The sequence below is a fragment of the Galeopterus variegatus genome, unplaced genomic scaffold (genome assembly GCF_000696425.1).
Source record: "Galeopterus variegatus unplaced genomic scaffold, G_variegatus-3.0.2 Scaffold0, whole genome shotgun sequence".
NCBI classification, from domain to species: Eukaryota; Metazoa; Chordata; class Mammalia; order Dermoptera; family Cynocephalidae; genus Galeopterus; species Galeopterus variegatus.
In genome coordinates this window covers 2,430,316-2,454,964 of record NW_007726111.1, presented here as the reverse complement: position 1 = coordinate 2,454,964, position 24,649 = coordinate 2,430,316, and the positions used below count along the sequence as shown (strand labels likewise).

General features: G+C 37.0%; 1 protein-coding gene across 1 annotated transcript in view; it reads right to left on the bottom strand.

Moving 5' to 3' along the window:
• The window catches only part of CACNA2D1 (calcium channel, voltage-dependent, alpha 2/delta subunit 1), a 480,749-nt gene that overhangs the window by 379,590 nt on the left and 76,510 nt on the right, over positions 1-24,649 (bottom strand). The window contains exon 2 of the mRNA XM_008568138.1: positions 16,963-17,044. Coding sequence (XP_008566360.1) covers positions 16,963-17,044 — 82 coding nt within the window. The remainder of the gene's footprint in view (positions 1-16,962; positions 17,045-24,649) is intronic.

The following is a 24,649-nucleotide window of genomic DNA, read 5'->3' as shown; positions in this document are numbered from 1 at the left end:
AAAAAAAAAAACACACCCCCCCACACACACCCCACCAAAAAAAAAAAACAAAAAAAAAAAAAAAAAAAAAAAAAAAAAAAAAAAAAACCCGGGGGGGAGGGGAGAGGAAGATATAACAACCACAATTTTTTTTTTTGAAGTTCTTACAACAAGCAAATGGAGGGGACACACTTGGGTGGGAGGGGGGAGAGGGAGGAGGGAGGGAGGTGTCGGTGATGAGACATAATAATCAACTACATTGTATATTGACAAAATAAAAATTCAAAAAAAATAAAAATTTTTTAAAAAAATAACTACTCTACCAAAAGAACTAGCTCTTGCCTCTGGTTTTAAAGAATAGAATGTTCTTGGTTGTTGTGAAAGCTCTTGAGAAGGCTCTCAGAAAGTCTCCTGATAGATGTTTAGCAAACAATTTTCAGAGTAGAAGATTTCACATGGATTTTTAAGATTATGCAATCTATATTCATAATGTACATATATTTCTAACTCGTACCACTACTAAAATAAGCCACATTTCTACAATATTTAACATATTAATATATTAATATTTAAAACACAGCCTAAAGTATCTTTTCTTTTCCTCTTCTTTGTTCTTCCCCCTTTTTAAAAAAAATAATTGTCTGCTTTGCCATTTTATCCAATTTCTTTCCTGAAGGAAAAACAGCATGGTGGAAATAATATGAGTTTTTGGCACCAGACACAGGTCCATTCAAATCATGTCAGCTCCTCACATGCTGTGTGACATCGGCCTCTGTCCTTTTCTACTAGAAAGAACAGTGCTCAAGACAGAATTCAAGACAGGATGTTTCCCCTCCTAACTGATACACTAATATGCCTTAATTTTTCTGCAGTTCAAGTCTTCCTACTGCCACCCTTGATACTAGTTTTGACAAAAAGAATACTTGTTGCCTGTACCTTCTTTCTTACGATCTTAACTAACTTGCTTTAATGTTCTTTTACTATGATGACGATATAGATTACAGTTTTCCTACCTTTTCCACTGGAAATCTTTCTAAATCTCTTTGCTCTAAATCTTCAAATTAATAAATTTAAAAATAACCTCAAAAATAATACCTAAAGAGTGACACTACTCATTGATGTAACTGCTTAACAAAATTCCTAAAGAAATGTTTTGAAAACCATAATATTTAGTACTATGCCATGGAATTATTCCATGGAATAATACAGATACCCACATATACTGACTGAAAACTAAATACGTTTCCAAGTTTTGGATGACCTAGAAGATAATTAGCCATCGTTTTAGGCAGCTACTTGATACCACTTTTAGGTGTATCACATACATTATATTATTTCTTCACTTTAAGAAACCTAAAAAGTACATATAATTAACCATTGTATTGGTGAGAACACTGGGATTCAGGTTTTGGAATATCAGCATGGAGGGAGTTTGAATCCTATTTCATCCTAACAGAGTTAACCACAGATGAGAGCAGCAGAAGGTCAACGGTGATGTGGCACGTTTAGGCAAGGTGAGTCTGCAGTGCCACTCTACGCCCCAAATCCCCCCTTGCTTCAGCACAATGTGGGGATATAGGAAAGCCCTGATGATAAGCAATAAAGGATCTGATAATTAAGGATCAGTATGACTGCTAGGAGACAGCCTCAGTGCAGGACCAAGGAAATTCCAATGCAGAGGTGGAGGGATGGACAGTGGTAAGCAGAAGTTCAGTGGAAGTAGGATGGTGAAGAATCTCCCAAAGCAGGTTGAGGAGATGGGCCAAGTTCTTAGTAGCAATCACATTCAACATCTATGTCAAGAGAACGGAAGAGAGCAAATACACCAGACATCTCGTTACATGAGTCTCCTTGCACCTAGACACCAAGCAGCAAACATCAAGAACACTCGAGAATATTGAAAGAGAGTTAGAACTTAGAGTTTACTAAACCCTTAATTGTCCACAAAAGGCTGTTTTGAAATGAAAGAGGCCAACCTTCCAGTAGTGAGATTCATTTTTCTGCTTCCTGGGAGAGAAGGGCAGCTCATGAGCAAATTAATCCCTGAAGAGAGACAGTATAATTTCTTTTCTTTTTTTTTTTTTGTCTTTTGTCTTTTTTCCGTGTCCGGCAACGGATCGCAACCCTCAGTGTCGCGCCCGTACCGGACCGGGGACCGGCAACGGGATCGCAACCCTCGGTGTTGCTCCCGCGCCTCGCTCAGCCAGTGAGCGGGAACCGGTCTGTATGTGGGATCCGAACCCTCGGGTGGGAGCGCCGCCGCGCTTCCCAAGCGGCGCACTATCCAGTGCGCCACCGGGCCGGCCCCGAGAAACAGTATAATTTCTGCATATTAGATCTTAAGTATGTAAATTTTGACAACCCCTTCCCCCTTTTCTTCTAATGATCTTGTCCTGGACAAACTATCAAGATTTCTGCCTTGCCCACAGCCATCTTTCTGAGGAGGTTTCCCCTTTGACAGTCCCTGATGAAACAGGAGCCCTAGGAGGTTCCTTACACATGGTAGGCAATATTCTAAAGTATAGACCAACTCATTGCATCAGAACTTATGTCAGACCTACAAGCAGCTAACTTCTGAGTCAATAGCTTGTGAGGAGCCAGGTATAAAAGATATGGATAAACAATGACAACACACTAACCAATCAGATTTTCTCACCACAGGATGACAGGTGGATAGAATAGCGTGGATCATGGGCATAAGTGGAAATAGATGTGAAAAGACTAGTGAGAGTCGTGGCTGTGGCAGGCATAATAATAGCTGCCCAAAGATATCCATATCCTAATCTCTGGAACCTGTGAATACGTTGTTAACACAGCAAAAAGAATTAAGTTTGCTAATCAGTTAACCTTAAAACAAAGAGATTATCCTAGATTGTCAGGATGAGTCAATATAATCATAAGGGTCTTTAAAAACAGAAGAGGAAGACATGACTAAAGAAGAGAAAACCACAGAGATGGCAGCATGAGAAGAAATCAACCCAACGTTTCTGGCTTTGAAGGTGGAGGAAAAGGGCAATCAGCCAAGGAAAGGCCTTCTCATTACAGAACTGCGAAATGATAAATCTGTATTGTTTAAGCCAGTAAGTTCATGGTCATTTGTCACAGTAGCAATGAAAGACTAACACAAACAGTTAGTAGTGGTGAAGGGCTTCCAGATGAGAGTGAACAATCTTGGCTCTGAATGTCCTTCCATTGACCTATCTTCTAAATACCTTAAGTTCTTCCTAAAGCCCAGGCTCCTCCTGAGTTCTCTTAAATTTGCTACTTTTTTTTTTTTTTTTTAATGAGTAGTTCTGCAATAAAATCCCTGAGTGACTCACTGTTTCTAAAAATAAAAATCCTAACAAGACCCCATGTTTGAGAGTTGTGAATAAGAGTATTTATTAAATTATTACTTTGCACTCTCATTTCATTAGTCATTAGATTCTGATGAATATGAAAGATGAATTCTATTGTGAGAAATATACAATTTCCATTAGACTTTAGGAAATAATGAAACTAGCTCAAGGACACCCATTATTACCCACACAATTGTGTGAGATTCTAAGAAGAAAGTCTAGACAGAAAAGCTAAAAATATCAAAATGGACGTGCATACTTTGTATAAAAGAGTACATGAATTGGATGAATAAACATGATTACACCTTATAATAGTGAGAGGTGAGATTAAAAGAAAATGTCACATTATATCTCCCTCCATCATTCTAATTTCACTCTTTATAGTAGTGAGAGGTGAGATTAAAAGAAAATGTCACATTATATCTCACTCCATCATTCTAATTTCACTGTCTTTATTGGCTAACAGGAGTAAATTCATATATCTCCAATCCTAATGCAGTCAGGAAAAGAGATCCATCGTCACCTCAACTGCTTTAGATACCACAAAGTCAATTTCACTTATTTTAGTTGAATTTTGCAATTTGGGATGTTTTGTCTGTGGGTTTTTTTTTTTTATTTTTTACATGTTCCTTCGGCTTTTGAACTACCTGTTCCCTAGCAAATTGAGAATGTCTTGTTTCTAAAAGATGTATTAACACAAAAAGAATGATATAATGTTCTTTCTTGATCACTTTCATGAATCAAAGTTCCCTTAATTAAAGAAATTATACAATGATGAAAAATACAATAAAATCTTTCTTTTTATTTATCAAAAGTCTCATCATCATGTAAGCTAGCCAACACAGAAAGATGTTGAGATACGTGACGATTCCTTCATCTAGGTAGTATATAGTGACTCTAGATGTGAATTGTTGGAATATATTTTACCAACAGCAAAGACAATAAAAACAAAACCTACTTTTCACCTATGAAAATTAGCTGCATGTAAGAAAAGTGAATTTCGCCATAAAAATTAGGCAATATTTTCTAATTAACTTCTAATTTCTTCAACCTCTTTCGTCTTCCCTTGGATTAAAATAGTAAATGACACAATCTCTTAAGCAAAGGTTAATCTTTTAAAATAAAAATGTCTTATTCTTTAGTACTTTTTAGTATGTATTGTCAGTTATGTTTAGCACAGTTGGGTAAAGAACTAATGCAAATGCCAATTGCTGAAATATATTAATCCAATGTAGTTTGCATAAATTTATGAAGCTATAAGTACTCATTTTACAAGATGCATGACATTGTATTAATTTCATTTAAAAAAATCACATTGATTCTTTGCATCTTTATTTTAAGTAAATTATAGCCCTTTTTTTCTTTCCTTTATAACCTAGCTTTTGGGGACAGGATAATACCTCTGAGATCTTTATGACTTGTGTGGGGGGGGGGGGGGGGGGGGAGAAGGGAAAAAGGAAGGAATGAAGAAAGAAAGAAAGAAAAGGCCACAATAATATGTTGAACTTTCAGAAGGAGAGAACAAACCTAAGGGTGCTTGAGATGGTGGAGAGGCAGGGAGGGGGTTTGGAAAGTAATAGGTCGGGCAAAGGGCATAAAGAAATATCACAATTTGTAAGAATGAATGTGCTAATAACAAATAAAAATTTTAAATTAAAAAAAGAAGTCTTCATGACTTGAAATTTCTATACTGCTGCCTTTAAGCACATTCAAACATCATCTAACATATATAATTTATGTAAATATCATGTTTATTATGTATTTTCTATTCCACATAACCAGAATGTAAGTTTCAGGAAGACAAAGATTTTTGTCTGTTTTGCCACTAGGGTCTTCAAAAAGTTCATGGAAAGATTCATATTATCTTTCAATTCTATTTTTCCATGAACTTTTTGAAGTACCCTTTTACACGTCCAGCACATAGTATGGTGCCTGGCACAATAAATATTGATGACATACTTAGTGAATGGATACTGACACTGGTTTTGTGTCAGGCTTTGCTGGGAATGTGAATGCTGACTTATAACAACCTCTACCTTCTATTTTAAAATCAATATTTATTTTGAACCTAAAACAATAAAAAGCTTAAGTAAGGTGCTGTGCAGTTATGTAATGAAATACAAATACCATACCTATACAATAGTTAAATTATAATAATAGGGTAGATACATAAAATAAGCTAATGATCAATATGATGAGGAGTATTAGTGTTCCAATGAAGAGATAAAAAAATTTATGCTGTCAGAATTCAGAGGAAAGTAAAAATCACACGGGCTACAATAGTAAAAAAGATGGGATTATAGCCACACTTTGTAGGAAACGTGTGCTTCAGTAAGGGATGAAAGAGATCAGAATGTGTATTATACAGGAATTATAGGAAAATTAAGAATTAAAGGCAAATTGGGACATGATTACTGAGGGGTATGAAAGTCGGGATATTGGTGTGTACCTTATTCTGTAGTCAACTCCAAGCTATTTTAGACAATTAATATCTAGCTCAGAATTTCTAGTGCCTATCACACCAATTAGTACAGAGAAAGAATTTAAAATATAAGTTTCTTTACTATAAACACTATCCGACTATATACACACACATGCAATTACACACACACACACACACACACACACACACACATGTAATTTGGTCATATTTATAGTGCATACTTTTCCGACAATAACTACATCAAACTGGCATTCTAATATCAAACACAAGAGTTTCCTATTCTAATATCAAACACAAGAGTTTCCTAGCCATTCTATTGAAATGATACAGCTTCTTACTGAGACTGAATCACATTTCAAATGGGACATTATCTTTAGGAAGAATATTTTGAAAGAATGAATTCAGAATTGGTGAACCTTCCAGAGCATACTTGCTCTACTGCCTCTTAACAAGAACAAAATGGTGACACCTCTGAGCAGTATATTAAAAATATAAGAAAGAAAAGAACAAGTGACAATCATAAACATGCCTCTAAATTTTCTCCATACTATACATAGGAACGAGCTTTTATATTAAACCAGAAATGCAGTTTAGAGAAACTAAACTGGAACAAAGACTAAGGTCAGTATGGAAAACCACTCACAGCAATTATTTTTGTTTTTAGGATGGAGACTTATTACACATAAGGTAAATTAAGTTCATCTTTAAGAACATTTAGATTCAAAACAAGGAATATGTGAAGCTATGTATAATAGAAGCTATCTAATTATTTTTTGTTTTTTAATTCAAGAGACAATTTATTAACCTAGCCTTTTTCTCTTTCCGTATCTGAAGCTATATAAAAATTGTGAATTGAGTATGTATTTTGACCAGAAAACTCCTATGCAATTAAAAGTGGAAGAGATCATACTAGATTCTATTAAAACGAAATTAAAAAATAATTAACCATAGGCTGAGAGAGCTGCCTGTTTAATGTTTCTAACCCCAAATGACCTAAATTCATTTCATGGCCAACAAAAGAATTTTAAAAAGGAGCCCAGTTTAATTTGCCCTTAGCTGTCATACCTTATTAACAAATGCTTTTTCTAAAGCAAAAAATTGCTACCTACCATTGCTGATATGCAATTTTACAAATTTATATTCATTTAAAGAATTTCATACATTTATTCTTGCCTCAAATTTTTCAATCCTTCTAAGCAGTTTTCAACTTCAGTGCTATGACATTTTTTACCAGATAATTCGTTTTGCAGGGGGATGTCCCGTGCACTGTAGGATGTTTGGCAGCATCACTGGCCTCTATGCAAGTAGACGTCAATACCACCCACCACCGCCCCCCCTCCACAAGTTATGATAATCACAAATATTTTCAAACATCGCCAAATGTCTTCTAGGGGACAAAATCACCCTGATTGAGAACTACTGCACTAGATATATATTTGGAGGAAATAATAAATAATAATTTATCCCTCAAATACTAGCATAACTTAAGAAAATGTTAATTAATGATTGATACTGAAACAGAATGGTAATATAAGAAAATGTTTTAATAACTGTCAATAAAATATTGAAATTCAGCATAAGATTAGAAATCCTCTAAGAGTTTATTCTGTATCTTTGAAAATGAATGTAATTAACCACTGATTTTCATCTTTTTAAATAGCTTCTATAAAGCTACACGACTACGCTGCTTGTTGAGTTAGGCCAATCATAACTAAAGCCAAAATGTTTCATAATTTTAGCTATGCTAAGTTTTCCATTTGTATTGTCTGGGCTAGGGGTTATGTCCCACAGATCCTTCAAAACCATTGTACAGACTGGGCCACCAGACCCCATGCCGGGCTGGGTCACCAGACCCCCCACATGCCCGGCTAGGTCACCAGACCCCTCACACACAGCTCCACACTAAGTAACTGGGAAAGATCCCGGGAGCCAGTGACAGATGACAGGAGCTCAGTCTTCAGCAGTAGCAGCAGCAGCAGCAACAGCGGTGGCCTCTAGGAGCATCCCGGGGGCACTGGCAGCAACAGCTTGCAGCAACAGCCTCCAGCAGCAATAGTGGCCTCACAGTGGCCCCCCTGGAGGCATCCTAGGGGGTGGGGGGCTCAATGGATCAGAGCTGCTTGTCCTTTATACTTAAGTCTACAACCCAGGACACCTGGGTGCACATGTGCAATCACACTAGAGGATAACCAAGGAACACCAGAGCACATGTGACTATTTATATCAAGTGCTTGGCAAGATTCTGAACATCTGAGGGGCCCTGACCATTTTCCTATATTTTCCCTACAATCCACCTCTTCGGGGTCCCTCACCATACAATCTACATGTTCAGAATCTTCCACAATGTTCCCTTAGTGAGGATAAATGACCCTTACATTCACATTTATCTACTTCCAAGATACAGTGGGACAGACATTGGGTACACGTTCCCATTCCAAAAGGGAAGAATAGACAAGAAAGAAAAACAGGCCTCAAATCCAAAACCCAAACAGGGCAGACAGTAAGCACACTGGGGCACTGGGAAGCCTTGCTCCTGCAGCTCAGTCAGGTTCCGCCCACTGAGCTGCCCTGGTGCCTGCCGCTTTTCCAGGACATCATTGCATGCTGCCAGCAGCCCCACGGTTCGAAGCTCCTGGCAGCAGTCCTGCCATCCTGGCTCCACTAGACATTTCCTTAGTGGGGGCTCATCTGTGGGGGCTCCAACCCTACTTTTCTCATCCACATTGCTCCATATATGACCTCTGCAGCGGTTCCACCTCCACAGCAGGTCTCCACCTGTGTCCCTGGCTTTTTTCATAGGTCTTCTGAAATCTGGGTGGAGGCTGCCACGCCTCCACTGCTCTCATGTTCTGCAGGCCTGCAAACTTAACACAATGTGAATGCCACCAAGGTTTCCGGCTTGTGCTCTTGAGACTTCCTGCACACTAACCACACTTGTGGCTGCCTGAGACAGGGCTGCTCCAGCCAGAGCAGCTGGGATGCAGGGAGTAGTTTCCCAGGGGGCAGTGGCACCCCAGGTCTGTCCTCCAGAGAAATTTGGTTCCCTTAGCCTTTGTGATAGGAGGGGTGCTCCTCCAAACTTCTGAAATGCCCTCAAGGCCTTTCTCATTGTCTTGGCTATTAGCATCTAGCTGCCCCATCCTAGGCTCTTAAATCACTTGAATCAGCTTGGCTTACACTGGCTATTCACTCATTGTCTCAGACAGTTCTGCAGCGTTCACCCACATAGTTCAAAAAATTGCATTTGCCCAGTCCATCAAGGAGTGGCTACCCTGCCCCTGTGCATATCTGTGGCTATTCTGTAACCACCACCACAAAGACGGCGTAGTAACATACTTGAAATTCTGCAGCAGCACCTGTCCTTGGGTCATCTGCTCATCTGCATGTGGCACTAATTTCTCGTTCTTTTCTCACTCTTTTCTCAGGTTTATATGGCACCCAGCAAGCCACTGGGTTTAAGTGGCACCCTCAGAGTCATTTGCCTTCAGACAAATGCAGCATGCGTTTACTACATTGTCTCCCAGAGCATGTTACACCATCCACCCCTAGGTCCCACAGCTGCAGTAACCAGGGGCTCTTCCTGTTTCTGCTGCTTTGTTTCCCCAAGCCAACCTATTCGACCTGGGTATATGGGACATAGGCAGTGAACTAGATCACCTGTGGATTGCCCACAATCCTCCTGGTCCCACAGGTTGCTTGTGCTTTACTTTGATGAGCAGGTCATTCCAGGAGACACACAGTCTCCACCCCAACTCACTATTGGATTTGTCATACATCTTTGGTGTCGGAAGCAGGGATAACCTGTCGCTGTTCTGCAGCCTCCAGGGCATGCATCCACACTTCCAATCTGTCTGCTTTCTGCTGCAAGTCTCAAAACTGTGCCACTTTGTGGGTTTTCTGGTCCATGTTGGCTCACAGTGCAGCGAGCAACAGCCAGACCCTGTTCAACAGGAAAGCGGCCACTAGATACAACATACTCAAGGGTAGCCACATTTCCTACCCCTCCCAAGGGGTTTTCTGCTTCTTTACCTGCTTGTCATCCTGCAATGACCACTCAAATTGCTGGGCTCTTTTACTTGCCTGGAATCCTGCCATGACTATGCAAATTGCTTGGCTCTTTTACCTGCCCAGAATCCTGCCAACTACGCTAATTGTAAAGTAAGGCAAATCATAATGAAAGCCAAAATGTTTCATTATTTTAGTTATTCTAAGGTTTCCATTTGTATTGTCCAGGCTAGGCATTAGGGCCCACAGACCCTTCAAACCCATTGTACAGACTGAGTCACCAGACTCCCCACATGCCCGGCTGGGTTACCAGACCCCTCACATACAGGTCCATGCTAGGTAACTGGGAAAGATCCTGGGAGCAATTGGCAGATGACACGAGTTCAGTCCTCAGCAGTAGCAGCGGCAGCGGCAGCGGCGGCGGCCTCTCAGGGCTTCCCAGGGGCACTTGCAGCAACAGCCTCCAGCAGCAGTCACGGCCTCCCCATGGCCCCCCGGGGGGCATCCTGGGGGTGAGGGACTCTGGGATCAGAGCTACTCGTCCTTTATACTTAAGTCCATAATCCAGGACACCTGGGTGCACATGTGCAATAACATTAGTCAATAGCCAAGGAACAACTGGGCACATGTGCATATTTACATCAAATGCTCAGCAAGATTCTGAATATCTGAGGGGCCCTATCATTTTCCTATATTTTCCCTACAGCTTCTTACCCTAAAATCTATAGTTTGGGGGGGGGAGGTGAAGGAGATCCATACTCTATATTCTCTATTGGTAGTATATTCTGCAGTCAAAATAGATTTCTTTGTACTTAAAAAAAAAGGGACCCAGGAGAGTGAGATAATCTCAAATAGACTACCATAACTATGGCAACTGACTTAGGTGCATTGAGAAAGTTACATGCTTTCTTACTTTTAATAAACAAATGTAAACATTTATTATTATTTCACATTTTGGTTTTTTTTGAAGCTGCCTTACTTCCCTCAACAATGAAATGTTGTAACTAAGTCAGTTTCTTTCTTTCACTTTTCATTTTATACTGCCTTTACCCTTACAACATTTCTATGATGAAGGGAGAGTGTTTCTGTTGATTTCACCTGAGAAGCAGGTAAAGGGAATTCTAATATCACTCAGCTGCTTAGCAGCACTCCTTGGACTAGAAGATTCCCAGTCCTTCCTACTGATTGTGCATTTAGCTTATTCCCTAGTCAGAATCAACAATGATTAATTATATTCTGCTTTTGAGTATCTTTGTTTCTAAATATATTAATATATTAAACTCTTCATTATCTGGAAAATGAATATCCATTTACATAAGATGACATAAACCACAATGTGAAAGAGAAAAAGCATCAGTCTGAGTTACTAATTTAAAAAAAATTCTTCACTCAAAATGCTTATGTGAATACTAATTTAATATAGAGTACTGAATGTTCATGCTCAATATTTAGACGTATTTCATATTTTACATCTTTGAATACCATATTGAAATATAAGGTATTATTGATATTGATATAATTTTAAGTTATGAAACTGTAACAGTGAATTAAAAGCCAGGAAGTTATGACAATGCCACTGCAGAATGATTCTACCCTGAAAATAAGCTTCCAGGAAAAAATTAATCCACACATTATCGTAAATATATTTGCATATTCTAGCCTAAACTATTAGAAATTCAGACAGAGTTTACACCTAAAAAGAAAGCCTTATAACAACAAGGTGACATGCATCATTTCAATTCAGATAACTACAGGGATACAATAATCTCTGCTAAACAAAAGTTTAGAGTCCCCTAACACTGTTGTTGTCAGAAGACACAGCACGATGTTAGATTTGTTATAGAAGGAAAGTATGGAGCAATGTCAGACAGTGTGGGTGAATATTTTAAAATGAGTAGTATATTTTTAAACACTACAGGATTGTACACTGTACCTTAAATAAACATGACATGAATCTGGAAGTCTTACAAACCACCAGGAAAAGCTGTAAGAGTGACCTGACATTACACAATGGTGGAGAATGTAGGGAAATGACCAGGGAAGAAAATGTAGGTGGGAGGTCTGGGATTAGTGTGAGGACCCAAGGGTGCAAATATCTATGCCTGCCGCAATTGAGAACAGAAGAAACAGAGCAAGTAAGGCCTTTATTGTCCCTGGGCCCCAGGGCTAGGGCTAGGGTAAGGTAGGTGAGGTGCCAAAAGCACAAAATTTACAGAGGTGCTCACCCAATTTGGGGTTCGTGCAAGTTTTTGAAATTTCAGAGCCAGTGACTCCTTAAATTTTGCACCTTAGGCCTCTCACCTGCTTTGGGGCAGTCCAGGCCCTGCTGGGCCTCTGTCCCCACTTGTCCCTGTCAGGAAAAACAGGTCCATTTGGAATGAAAAGAAACTTTACCTCTTTCAAAATATAGTCTTCACACCTGCTTCCTAATACCAGCTATGTTCTGTTTAGAGGTAAAAGAATTACCAAAGAGTTACATGATCAAATGTAAATGACAACTATCAAACCCTTCTTTTTGTAATAAGGAGGCTATGAGAAAGTATGAAAAGGAAAGGGGAGGTATGAAAAAAACAGTGCACAAAAGAGACAATGAATCTCCCAAGTGATCTTAACTTGCTGACATTGTTGCGTTTTGTTGTCCCTGGCCATGTGGCCACTGAGAATTTCTGTTGTATTTGCCCAGTGAACATATTTCAGATTCAGAAATGTATTATATAGAAAAAAATAGTAGTTACTATCTATCCATTTATTTTTAGAAAATTTTTCACGGAGCAAATTCTATTATAGAATCCATTAATTTAGAATATCTGATAATTTGGATATTGGTCAAAATTTAGTTACATGTTTGTGACAAAATATTTTCTCAAGATATTAAGTGAAATAAAATAGTTGCTGGCAAATGTTTCATGAACTTAAAAACATTGTCTTCAAGAATATTAAGACCACTTTAATTTTTAAAATGTTATCTGTTCATGAGTAGGTGATAAGCTTCTCCCTTTGCCAGCATGGTAGATAAGGAGTGTGTGTGTGTGTGTGTGTGTGTGTGTGTGTGTGTGTGTGTGTGTGTGTTTAGTAGTAATAAAATATATTTCCAGATAGTCTATAATTTAGATTATTAAGACTGCATATGTTTTTCAAAATGCAGGAATTTTTGTTTCTATTTTTCTTGATGTGTAACGTTTAAAATATATAAATACAGCTCCCACTCTGTGTTAACATATCTTTAATACATTTTTAGCTATAGCTCTTATAAGGATAATATTCAGATAATAACGCATATCAGTGGAATACCACTAGTTGTCCTCCACTATATGTTCCATCATAATAGAATTTTAGTTAGGCACATGGCTATTCAGATTAAGACCCCACTTCTCTGACATCTTTCTAGTTAGATGTGACCATGTGACTGAGTACTGACCACTGGAATGACAGCAAATGTCTTCCTCTTACATGACTAGGTATCTGCTCTCCTCATCTTTTTCCCTTTACATGATGAATATTAAATAATAGTAACTGAAAAAATCATGTCAGACCCAGAAATGAAAGCCACATGTTGAGAATGGCAGAGCTAGCCTGCCAACCCTAGACTGCTCACCTCTAGACTGTTACGTGACAGAAAAATACATGGTTATCTTCTGTCTTTGAACATTTGCTCAAGCCTATACTCCAACTTATACAATACCTCCAACGAGTGCAACAAATGAATGACATTTGTTGAGTTCTGATTACATGTCAATAAATATTTTATATGGATTGTATCACCAATCCCAACAACTCTGTAAGATTAAATCTCTTGGCCAGATCACAAGGCCAGTAATTGGCAGAAATAAGTTATAACAGTCTCAAAGAATTTTTAAGCTATAATATTCCATAAAAATATATTGCGTGTTTTCTTCAATTGGAAGACCATGAAAACAAAATCAGGGAAAATTTACTCTCTATAGCATTCTTAGCCATTATTTCATTAGATGCACACAGAAAACCATTTCTGTGTATACCAATAGAAATGGAAGGTTTTAAATTATGCAAATTTACATCTTAGAATTTCACTCTTCTTTTAAAGAAATTCAAACGGAAACATTCATGAGTGGACAAGTGTTAGTGGCAGACTCTGGCTTCTTCTAATTTACATCTTTTATAAAAAGAGCAGCAGAATAACCAGATACACTAACCTTGTACCTAACTGGGATCGGCTAACTTTCTTAAAATATAATTAAGAATATAAAAATGTAAAATATTAACATATATTCTAAAGCATATAGGATTTTTTTAAATTCCAGAGTTGCATCCAATTTAATCGTTGTATAACCTAGAACAAAATTTTAACCTTGCAAACAATTTCCTCATGCATATTGAAGATGATGATGCTCACCGCACAAGGTTGTCCTAAGGACTAATGAGATAATGCATTAAAGGACTCAGTACAGTGCTTGAATTAATGAAAGAACAATGAACTCCTTCAGTCACATTTTAAAAGATTCTAATATATTAAACACACTAGGAAAAGTTATAGTGCATCATTTCTTTCTCATAATTTTTTTCTTCCCTCAATTATTTCATATACTTTGTAGATGAGCATATGCAATTGATGAACAATTGTTTTCTCCAAGAAATTAGTTAGTGGAATAATTCAATAAGAGATTTCTTATAATCTAAATGCATCAAGGACAATAGTACCACTTAAGCCTATTTTTCACACTTGATCTTTATCAGAAGATAGGCAAATCATCTGTGCAAAATCTTCTATTTGTAAAGTTAAAGTATTAAATTTATTCAACACATTACCAACTTTCCCTGAGCTGATATTTTATGATGCCATAAAGCAATTTTCATAAAATTGCAAAGATGTATTATTTTAGCTATGTTGCCTCATTGCATTGGTTCTTGGCCTTCATGTAAAAACTAGTTATACCCTGTGAAGCCAGTAAAAACATTAATAAATTTGGAAAGAAGCATCATTTCCACAATATTGAATTTCAATCCAAGGTCCTGCTAAGTTCCTCTATTTATTTACCTTCTCATCCTCACCATGCATCCAACACCCCCAATCTCAGCTCAAAGTTCCCTCTCAACTCTGGCATCCTTCAGTCAGTTTTGGCTTTAAGTTCCCATGGCCAAAAAAGAAATACATTCTTTATTCCCACATCATGACCTTCTCTTGAGGCAAAAGGAATGAGGCACGTGGAATCATTTCTCTGTGTAAAATGACATCCTTCATGAGCCCTAATACTTGAATTCTTTTTCCAATAAAGAATTCTCTTTTTCTAACATCTGTCCCCCAAGTTATGTAACATATAATGATTTTATTGGTAACTTTTCTGTCACTGTAATAAGGTATGTGTCTCATAAGCAGAAAATTACGGGGATTCTCTTCCATCCTTCCCATTCATTTTGTTATCCTAATTCAGACAAGGTCATTTATCAATATTTATACTCTTCTTAGTAATCAATACTCACTAAAGCATAATGGAAACCAGGTGAGATTTTTTTTTTTTTTTTTTTTGTTTTTGTTTTTGCTTAATGATTCATTGCAAAAAGCAGATTTGGCAAGAGAAATTTCATGTATTAACACCAAAAGCAGCAATGAGGTCAGCCAAGCAAGTGGTTTTTGAGGCTGGAGAAGCACTGAAGGAGTGAGGTAGAGGCTCCCAAGAGCAGCTTATTATCAATCTCAGTCTGTCAATAAAGAGAGTCATATAACTTGTGAACAGAATCTGGAATTTGTCTCTTCTTTCCTCATTATGATCGAATAAAAACTTCCTTCTTGGTCATTTTAAATAGTATTTAAGTGAAAATTAGCAAAAAAGATTTGCTGGAGCTTCCACAAACTCCACCTCTTTCACAGAGGCTCACTTACTATCCTATATGCTTTCATATTTTAACATATTTTTCCACAATGAATCATTGCAGATCCCAAGCTTACAATAACTTTCAGGCATCTTTGCACTCCCACTAATGGAGAGCTTTGGTCAGCAGAGTGTCAGTTCTCTGAGGAGAGAAACCGTGTTTCTGGTTCTACCCTTGGTTGTCTGCAGAGTGCCTGGGACATATCACACACTCAGTAAGTGTTGCCTAGAATTAAATCTGATCATCGTTATTCACAAGAAACATCTTTGGTTTCCAAATATCTTCCATATCTCATGAATACTTAGGTGTTCAACACATTCTTCATTTGAAATTTACAATTGTTTTATAAAGAGATTCTGGTATAACTTTTAAAAGTATTTTCTTAGTAAGGTTTCTTTATGAATTTCTATTAATATATAAGGTAACCATACATTCCAGTTTCTCCCAGGAAAGAACATCATATATAAATATTTGTGTGACAAATATTCCCATAATATACATAAAACTGCTTTAATACCATTTCGCCTTCATTGACCCATCACATTTTTGGAAAATAAAAAGCCTCACTGCATCACTAAGAACACAAGATGAAAGTACTTTCAAGTTGTCCCATAAATTACATCCAAGTGGAATCAGTGAAACCCTACAGAAATGACATTTAATTTTTAATAAATCTTATAGAGCCTATAAATGTGCATGCTTACCCACTAAAAATAATCTGTTTAAGATGTTACACAATTATTTATACATTGCTGTCATCTTCAAAAATCATTTTAGGGTGACTTTCATAGCCAGTTTATAAATCACAAGAAAAATCATCTATAGTATCTCCTTTTCTTGCACCCAAACCTTTACAACTGATCTCAATGACTCACTGTAGTCTGCAGACATGGTTGTAAACACTTCTCAAATAATTTTAAAAATAAAACCTACTCTCAAAGAATGAAAATGTGTTCCCACTGAGCATATTCAAAAGAATCCATCAAAGGACTTGAAGTCACCACTGTATAAGAGATTCTAAAATATGTTCCAGTGAATGGAAACGTTGTGGTAATAAGTACATGACACCCTGATATGAATTTGGGAGGAGTATACACATCTCATGGACTCATCTAAGTGAGGGCTGTGTATAAACTGTAAAGTGTGGTGAGAAAGTTGCATTAATTGTTGGGGATGGCCCTTCTTGTCACAGTTAACTAGCAGTACCAAGGATCTTGCTCAGAATTTCACTACTGGATCCATGTGGAAATCACATCCTATCCATAACATAGAAATAGAGTGTCCTAAAAGACAGAACTGCATTCAAATTGAAGAAGAGATTAACAAGTTTCTGTGGTGCATTTTACTCACATCAACAAGCTGATTGACTCCACTTGCTGTTTTTGCCAGTGTGACAAGGTCTTCTTGCATCTTATCCACCCATGACTTGATACTACAGAAATCAGAAAAGAGAACGTTCTATCAGATCTCTGGCACATAAAAGCCACATACTGATATTTTATATCTATGTTTCAGATAATTCATTAAATTGCCTGTAAATCTTTCATCTCCCTCCTAATTCCCACTATGTCCACACTCCCACTCCACCTATAAATTGCAAAAGCATTGAACCTTTAGTGTACAAATTTTTAGGATGCAGAAATACTCGAAAGTAAACAAGAGAAAAATGATATCAATGTCTTGTCCTGTATAAGGGTAAACATTTGTTAATTTTAAATGTAGTCTTTTTTAAATGCAAGAATAATTATGTCACTCTGGTAGAACATCTAACATTTTTGTGTATTCCCTTCTAGTATTTAAAATTGTTTCACATAATTGAAAGTATATTATATAAAATATATACAACATATTTTGAAAGTATATTATACAAAATTCACATATCATTTTTCCTTATGTCATATGATAAATACTTTCCCATACCATCACAAACATTTTGCAAGCATTTTATTTTTTAATAGCCATTTAATACTTCATTATCTCTACATTCCATAGTATACTTGATTACTCTCCTTTTAAAAAAGAAACTTAGGATGTTATCAGCTTTTAACCACTACAAATTACACTGCAATGAATATCTTCATGCGTGAAGCTTGAAAGTATTTTATTTGCTTAGCTAGACTCTTAGATTTGGAATTACTGGATCAAAGTTCAATCTTTAAGGCAATGGTATTTATCATTAAAATTATGATTGAAGGATTTAAGTTCAAATCCTTTTCAGGTATATACTTTATTTTATTTTTTTTATTTTTTTTCCTTTTTGTCTTTTTTTTTTTCGTGTCCGGCAATGGATCGCAACCCTCAGTGTCGCGCCCATACCGGACCGGGACCGGCAATGGGATCGCAACCCTCGGTGTTGCGCCCGCACCTCGCTCAGCCAGTAAGCGGGAACCGGTCTGTATGTGGGATCCGAACCCTCAGCGGGAGCGCGCGCCACTGCGCTCCCAAGCGGCGCACTGTAGCAGTGCGCCACCGGGCCAGCCCTCAGGTATATACTTTAGATTAATGCAATGGACATCTTAAAACATGAGCTATGAATGTCATGACATTTTAGAAAAATCTAAATCCGTGTTCTATCTTACTTTTTCCTGACAATGGAGAAATTACAACATACCATACAATTTGGCCACTCAAAACAATACAATTTAATTTAAAATTCCTTTATATTTTTCATTTATTTATCTTTATGTTGTAGGCCTAAAGTATGTATTCTTTTCTTCCCATGCAAATATAAGAAAACACTAGTAAACAAGTAGAAATGATAGGAGATGATTTATATTTAAACTTTTACTTCTTTCTACGTATATATGATTTGAATTATGAAGATTTAACTGTGTGTGTTTTCTTTTCCTTAGAGAAGAATTCCAATAGTATATCAAAGTCACCACATGTTTTTCAAATACATTTAAGTGGAACAGAATAAAAAATTAAGTAATAATAAAGGCATAACATGAAAAAGGAATTTAAATGAGGTATAGGAGAACAAATAAAAGAATAATGAGCTGATAAACTAAAGAGAAAGAAAGAAAACTGAAAGTCAGTCATAAAAAAGGATGAAATGCCTTAGAGGAAAACAAAGAGGCTTGATTTATATGAAACAAACTGGTTAGTAAGTGAGATACATTAAAACTAGGGATACTTTAGCATAAATAAAAATAAGGAAGAATATTTATTGAACCATGCTGTATAAATAGGATAGAAAAAGGCAAATGAATATCAAGAAACAAAAAACAAATAAGTGAGAGTAGGGTATAAAGTAAAGAGAAATTTATAGAACTATTAAAATGAATGATGCATGAAATATTAGTCTTGTAATTTGTGCTACCTATGAGCTGGTGCATATATTTTAAAAACATTATAAATACTAACTAATATTCTTAGTACTGCTTTTAGAAAAATACAATTGTGCCCTATTTTTACATTAAGAACAAAAAATTACAGTAGGGTACAGGTAGGAACAAAAACCATTTATATCATTTTCTAATTCAGCTCAGCCTATCTCATTTCTTTCAGCCGTTACTGAACAAGTCATAGAACCTAGAGAAAATGAATCATCTCTTCTCATATACAGTTCTCAACACTGACAAATAGTAAGAAATGTTATACATTGCTTTAGCTGGGAAACTGAGAGACAAAGAATATACATCTATAGAAATAAATTTAACTCATGCCCCAAATCTGATTTATGCTAAAATGATCCAAAACATGTTCTCTAACTTGACACCTGAGTGCACTGTCACTACCAGTGTTCATTTAGGTAAGCCTGTTTTGGCTGAAAAGCAATTCAAGACCCATCCAGAGTTCTCTGCCCCACTGACAAGCTGTCAAGAACATTTTATAGGAGCATGGATTATTTTTCACAGATATGAGGTATTATCTGGTTTTCCTAAAATACATAAGCACTCTGCCTTTCAACCTGGAATTAAAAGGTCATAATGGCAAGGAAATAAGAAAAGATCCCATTCATCATGAAAGTGAAAAATTACACTAGGAAGAACACTGATATGTGTACATTTTTATCTTTTTCTTGGTAAATTGTCAAGCATACATGCATAATCACTAAGCACTATTTTATTAAATTTATCCAGAAGGTACTATAAAATTTGGAGGAAATTACAGAGGATATAGCACTTTCATGTAATAAAAAACTAACATAGCACTCCATTAGGAAGAATTTTTTGTTTGCTCTTTGTTAACCCATTCAACAAGTACTAGTATCTGCTGAAGATACTAAAAGATGGAGATGCAGGTTGGGGTTAAAACTGGGTCTGGCAAGGAGAGAGACAGAGGAGAACAAGAATATGGGGGTTGGGGACAGCATGTTTCAGGAGCCAGGAGGGAGTCACTTAATGCTTATTAAGTAGTGGTACAGGAAGGCTGATAGAGGAGACTTTCTGGAGTAGTAGCTATTTGAAATACTATTTGAAAGACACGTGGAACTTGACAAAATTGAGAAGAGAAGGAAATAACAAAGAAGTCAGAGGAAATTTATAAAACACGGCACATACAGCAACTTCAAGATTTTGAATGGCTGGAGTCCAAGCGTGGTTCGGCAAATGGTATGGAATGGGGGCAGGAATGGTAGGGAAAAATTCAGCCAGACAGATGAACCAGAGCCATCTGGTCCAATGGTGGACTTAACTATCCTTCTGAAACATTCAGATTGTATTCTCAAAATAATGGAGAGAGATTAAAAAATGAGAAATCAGAGAGTAAAAAAGATCAAATGCATACGAACATAATAAAATAATTTCCCTGACACCAGGTAGATGGTGGCTTAGAGGGAGAACAGAAAGCAAAAAGGGAGATCTAGTTACAAGGTAAGAAATGAGGACTCAAACTACTCAATGGTGGGGAAATGGAGAAAGGGAAAAGGAGGGGAGGCTGGGTAGAAACAACTAGCTCATCAGAAATTCTGAAGTGTAGACAACAGGATTTCATGTACGATTACATATCGAAAGTGAGTAGAAGAATTTGCAGATGATTCAGGGAGTTTCTCAGAGGATGACAGGGCATTTTGATATAGAAAGTACAGGAGGAAGAACAGTTTAGAGGGATGTTGATGAGTTTGTTTTTATTGTTTTAGTTAGAGGCGTTTTGAGAGACTTAAGTATAGATATACAGTAGGCAATTGGGCTTAGAGCTCTCAGAATAGCCTACACAGAATTTAAAGATTTGGTAGTTACAATGCACATAAAGGACACAGGTAAATCAATTTATGATTCCAAAAGAAGAATGTACAGAGGGAGGAAGGAAATAAACAGTAGTTAGAACTCTGGAAAATAACATTTAAAGAACGGACAGAGGAATTTGAGTAATGGCAAGAGAAGGGAATCCAAGAACAACAGTATCACAAGAGCCAGACAAAGGAAAAGTTTATAAAGAGAAGGAAGGACTATAGCGCTATCAAACAAGGTGAGAGAAATTTATTCACCTCATCTGTGAGGAGAATGAGAGAAACCATGAAAGCTGGAAAGGAGTGAACAATGAGGTATCAGTGCTCCATTTCTTTTTTTTTTTTAAGTAAGACAGATAGGGAGGGGTATGTTTCTATGTAAAAAGAGAAAGGCAAGTAGAAAAAGAGACATCAAAGATGAAAGAAAGAACATATAATTTATGACAATGATGGGGTACAGGAAACACTACCCCAAAATAGGATTCCTTGGCATTTGAGAAAACAGCAAAAGTAGGAAGGTCACTCTGACCTTCTCTCTCCCTTCTCCCCTGAGTACCCTCATGTGACAGGTGTCCTGGCCTATACCCAAAGGGAAGAAATGTCACACAGGGACATCAAAAAGAATCTGAACAAACAGACCTTCCTAAGTTTCCCCAGTTTATCACCATCGCCATTAGATCATACCCTTTTATCCTCCTGTCATATTTCTGTACAGCTATCCATAAAAATACACAGATTTTCCTGGGTCTCTAGGTCTTCATTTTCTGAAGGCTCCCATATCACATTTTCTTAGGTTTATTTAATTTTTTTTCTAACTAAAATTTGCATCCTATTTTTATTGACTAATCATTTCTTGGTGCTTCTTGGACCGGCTCTTTACAACTTTCTGCATGTGCCTGAAGAACAAATTTTTTAAAAATTTTTGGTTTTTCCATATTATTTTTCTAGCAAAGCCAACAGCATTGCTTTAATTTTTGAAGTATTTTAAAAGAAATGTAATAAAACCCTACCTCATGTTGATATATACTCATACATATGATAACTGACAAAAGAACATGTTAGGAATGATCCTTTATTTGCAATTTTAATCTGACTATTTTTGTGAATATTTTCAACAAATCAATAGCTTCTTCCTAGCTTAGCAATATGTTAGGAACTTTTGCCTTATTCATGTAGTGAAATAATAGGAATGTTGTTCACTGCCAATCACTGATGAGCCTGTATGCAGGTAAGAAAATAAGGATGCAACCTGTGTCTGTTCTCTTAGGTTTACGATAAAAGTGTACAATGAGAGGAAAAATAATAATAATTTGTATGCTTTTCTCTTGTTATCTGTGTTGTTTCATAGGGGTCTCAGCCATGAACTTTGCAACAGGTGAGGCAAGAAGTCTTTTCTCCCCTATGATAGAGAAAGGTCCTTCTAAAGACACTAGATTCATTAGGGGTTTTCTTGCTCACTGCCTGTATCCCGAACATGAGAGGGTGTGCAAGGGAGATGAATTAAGAAATAAGCACAGCATAATGACCTTCAGTTCCATCCATTTATTGAACATCACACTGTACCCCACAAATATATACAAATATTATGTCGATTTTAAAAATGGGGGGGAAAAAGGAAGCAGACAAAGGAGAAGCCTAATCCATGGCTGGAAGGGAGAATACTTCTTCCATGAAGACTGGAGAGAAAATGTAAAAGATTTGATGTAAATAGAAGTAACTAAAACGACTAGAGCAAAAAGCTGTGATGGTTCTACTTAATGGTCTCTATTTCCCTTGTAATAAAGGAGGAAGAGTCAACTATTCAGATATAGGCCAAAGGTATTAACATAGGTAGCCAAAAAGAAAGCTGAACGTTTAAAAAGAACGACTGAGAGTATTTAAGGACTTGCACTATACTGGAGGTCATCAGTTTCCATGGGTCCTAATGATCATGGCTCTATAAATTTATTACCAGCACTAGGCTGGAGAAGGCAAGATCAGAGACAAAAGGCATTCAAATGAATGTGGGACAGATACCAGCAGGTGGGAAAGAAGGACAAGGAACAGCAAATTGAAGATCCTGACAATTTCATGATCTCTACTCATTCTCAACAAGAAAGACTACTAAAATATTCCTTAAAATGTGATAATATGGAATTCCTAAAGAATACTTGCTTTCTAAAACCTTTTTCTATGGAACCAAAAATGCTATTAAAAATACTTTTAAGAAAATGTGAAAATACTGTATTACCAGATTTCAAATCTTTCCATCATCTTTTTGAATTTTTAGTCTAATAACTTTATAAGAAGAAAATGCTGTAGAGACTAAATGAAGAACATAGCCTGAGAACAAAAATCCCACTAAATCACCTGGAACAATAGGAGGGTATCTCAAAAAGTTCATGGAAATATTCGTATTCTTTTAACTACTTTTCGATGAACTTTTTGAAGTACTCTCGTATGTAATTTTTAGAAGAACAAATTCCTTAAATCGTTATGAAATAGAACAGATAGCTCTCAGAAAGTTTAATAGCTTGTTTGAAAATCTTTGTCTTAGAAATAAATATATACTACAGTCTCTGGCCAGCTCAAAAAAATTAATTGAACCCATGTATATCTGGTTATAAAGGTACACAATTTGACTAATACTGTTTCCATGAGAAGATACATTGGATTTTCAAACTTGTGATGGCAGGAGCACATTTAATTCTACTTGTTAGAAATGTATATTCCCTGGCTTCAAGTATGGTTTGAGCATGATTGGTAGCCAGAATAGTAAGAAAAATGGTGAGAAGATCTTGAGATTGGCTATGTAGTCAAGGTATGTACAGAACGGAATTATTTCTTATCCCTTTCCTACCCCATGTCCCCCACAGCTCCACTGTCCTCTTGAAACCCTGTTTTTATAACTCTTCCTCTGACAGGGCATTTTGATATAGAAAGTACAGGAGGAAGAACAGTTTAGAGGGATGTTGATGAGTTTGTTTTTATTGTTTCAGTTAGAGGCGTTTTGAGAGACTTAAGTATAGATATACAGTAGGCAATTGGGCTTAGAGCTCTCAGAATAGCCTACACAGAATTTAAAGATTTGGTAGTTACAATGCACATAAAGGACACAGGTAAATCAATTTATGATTCCAAAAGAAGAATGTACAGAGGGAGGAAGGAAATAAACAGTAGTTAGAACTCTGGAAAATAACATTTAAAGAATGGACAGAGGAGACCTGGTCTCTCTTCCTCTAAATTATTATCATCTGACCCCTTTTCATTCTCCTAAAGCCAAATACATTCATTTCTTAGCAACTGTCTTTCTTTTTATCCACCTTTCTCCTTCTTCCCTTCTCTTTATCTGTATTCCTTTAAAATCATATGATGGGCCGGCCCGGTGGCGCACTGCTACAGTGCGCCGCTTGGGAGCGCGGCTGCGCTCCCGCTGAGGGTTCGGATCCCACATACAGACCGGCCACTCACTGGCTGAGCGAGGTGCGGGCGCAACACCGAGGGTTGCGATCCCGTTGCCGGTCCTGGTCCGGTACGGGCGCGACACTGAGGGTTGCGATCCGTTACCGGTCACGAAAAAAGACAAAAAGGAAAAATAAAATAAAATAAAATAAAATAAAATCATATGACTTGATTACATATGCAATCCCAAAATCTGAGCTCCAGTTCTACCTTAATGACAATTTGTTCACTCCATCTTGACGTCTTACCATTCCTTTTCAAATCATTTCGACTCAACATCTCTCCCCATACTATGAACCTTCTGTGTCCCTCCTCCTTGTTGGCAAACTATCGCCCCAGTCATCCAGGCTCATACCACCGATTTCTTCATCTTATCCACCTCCAGTCCTTTCTTAAATAACAGTATATCAGCATTTTTCCAAC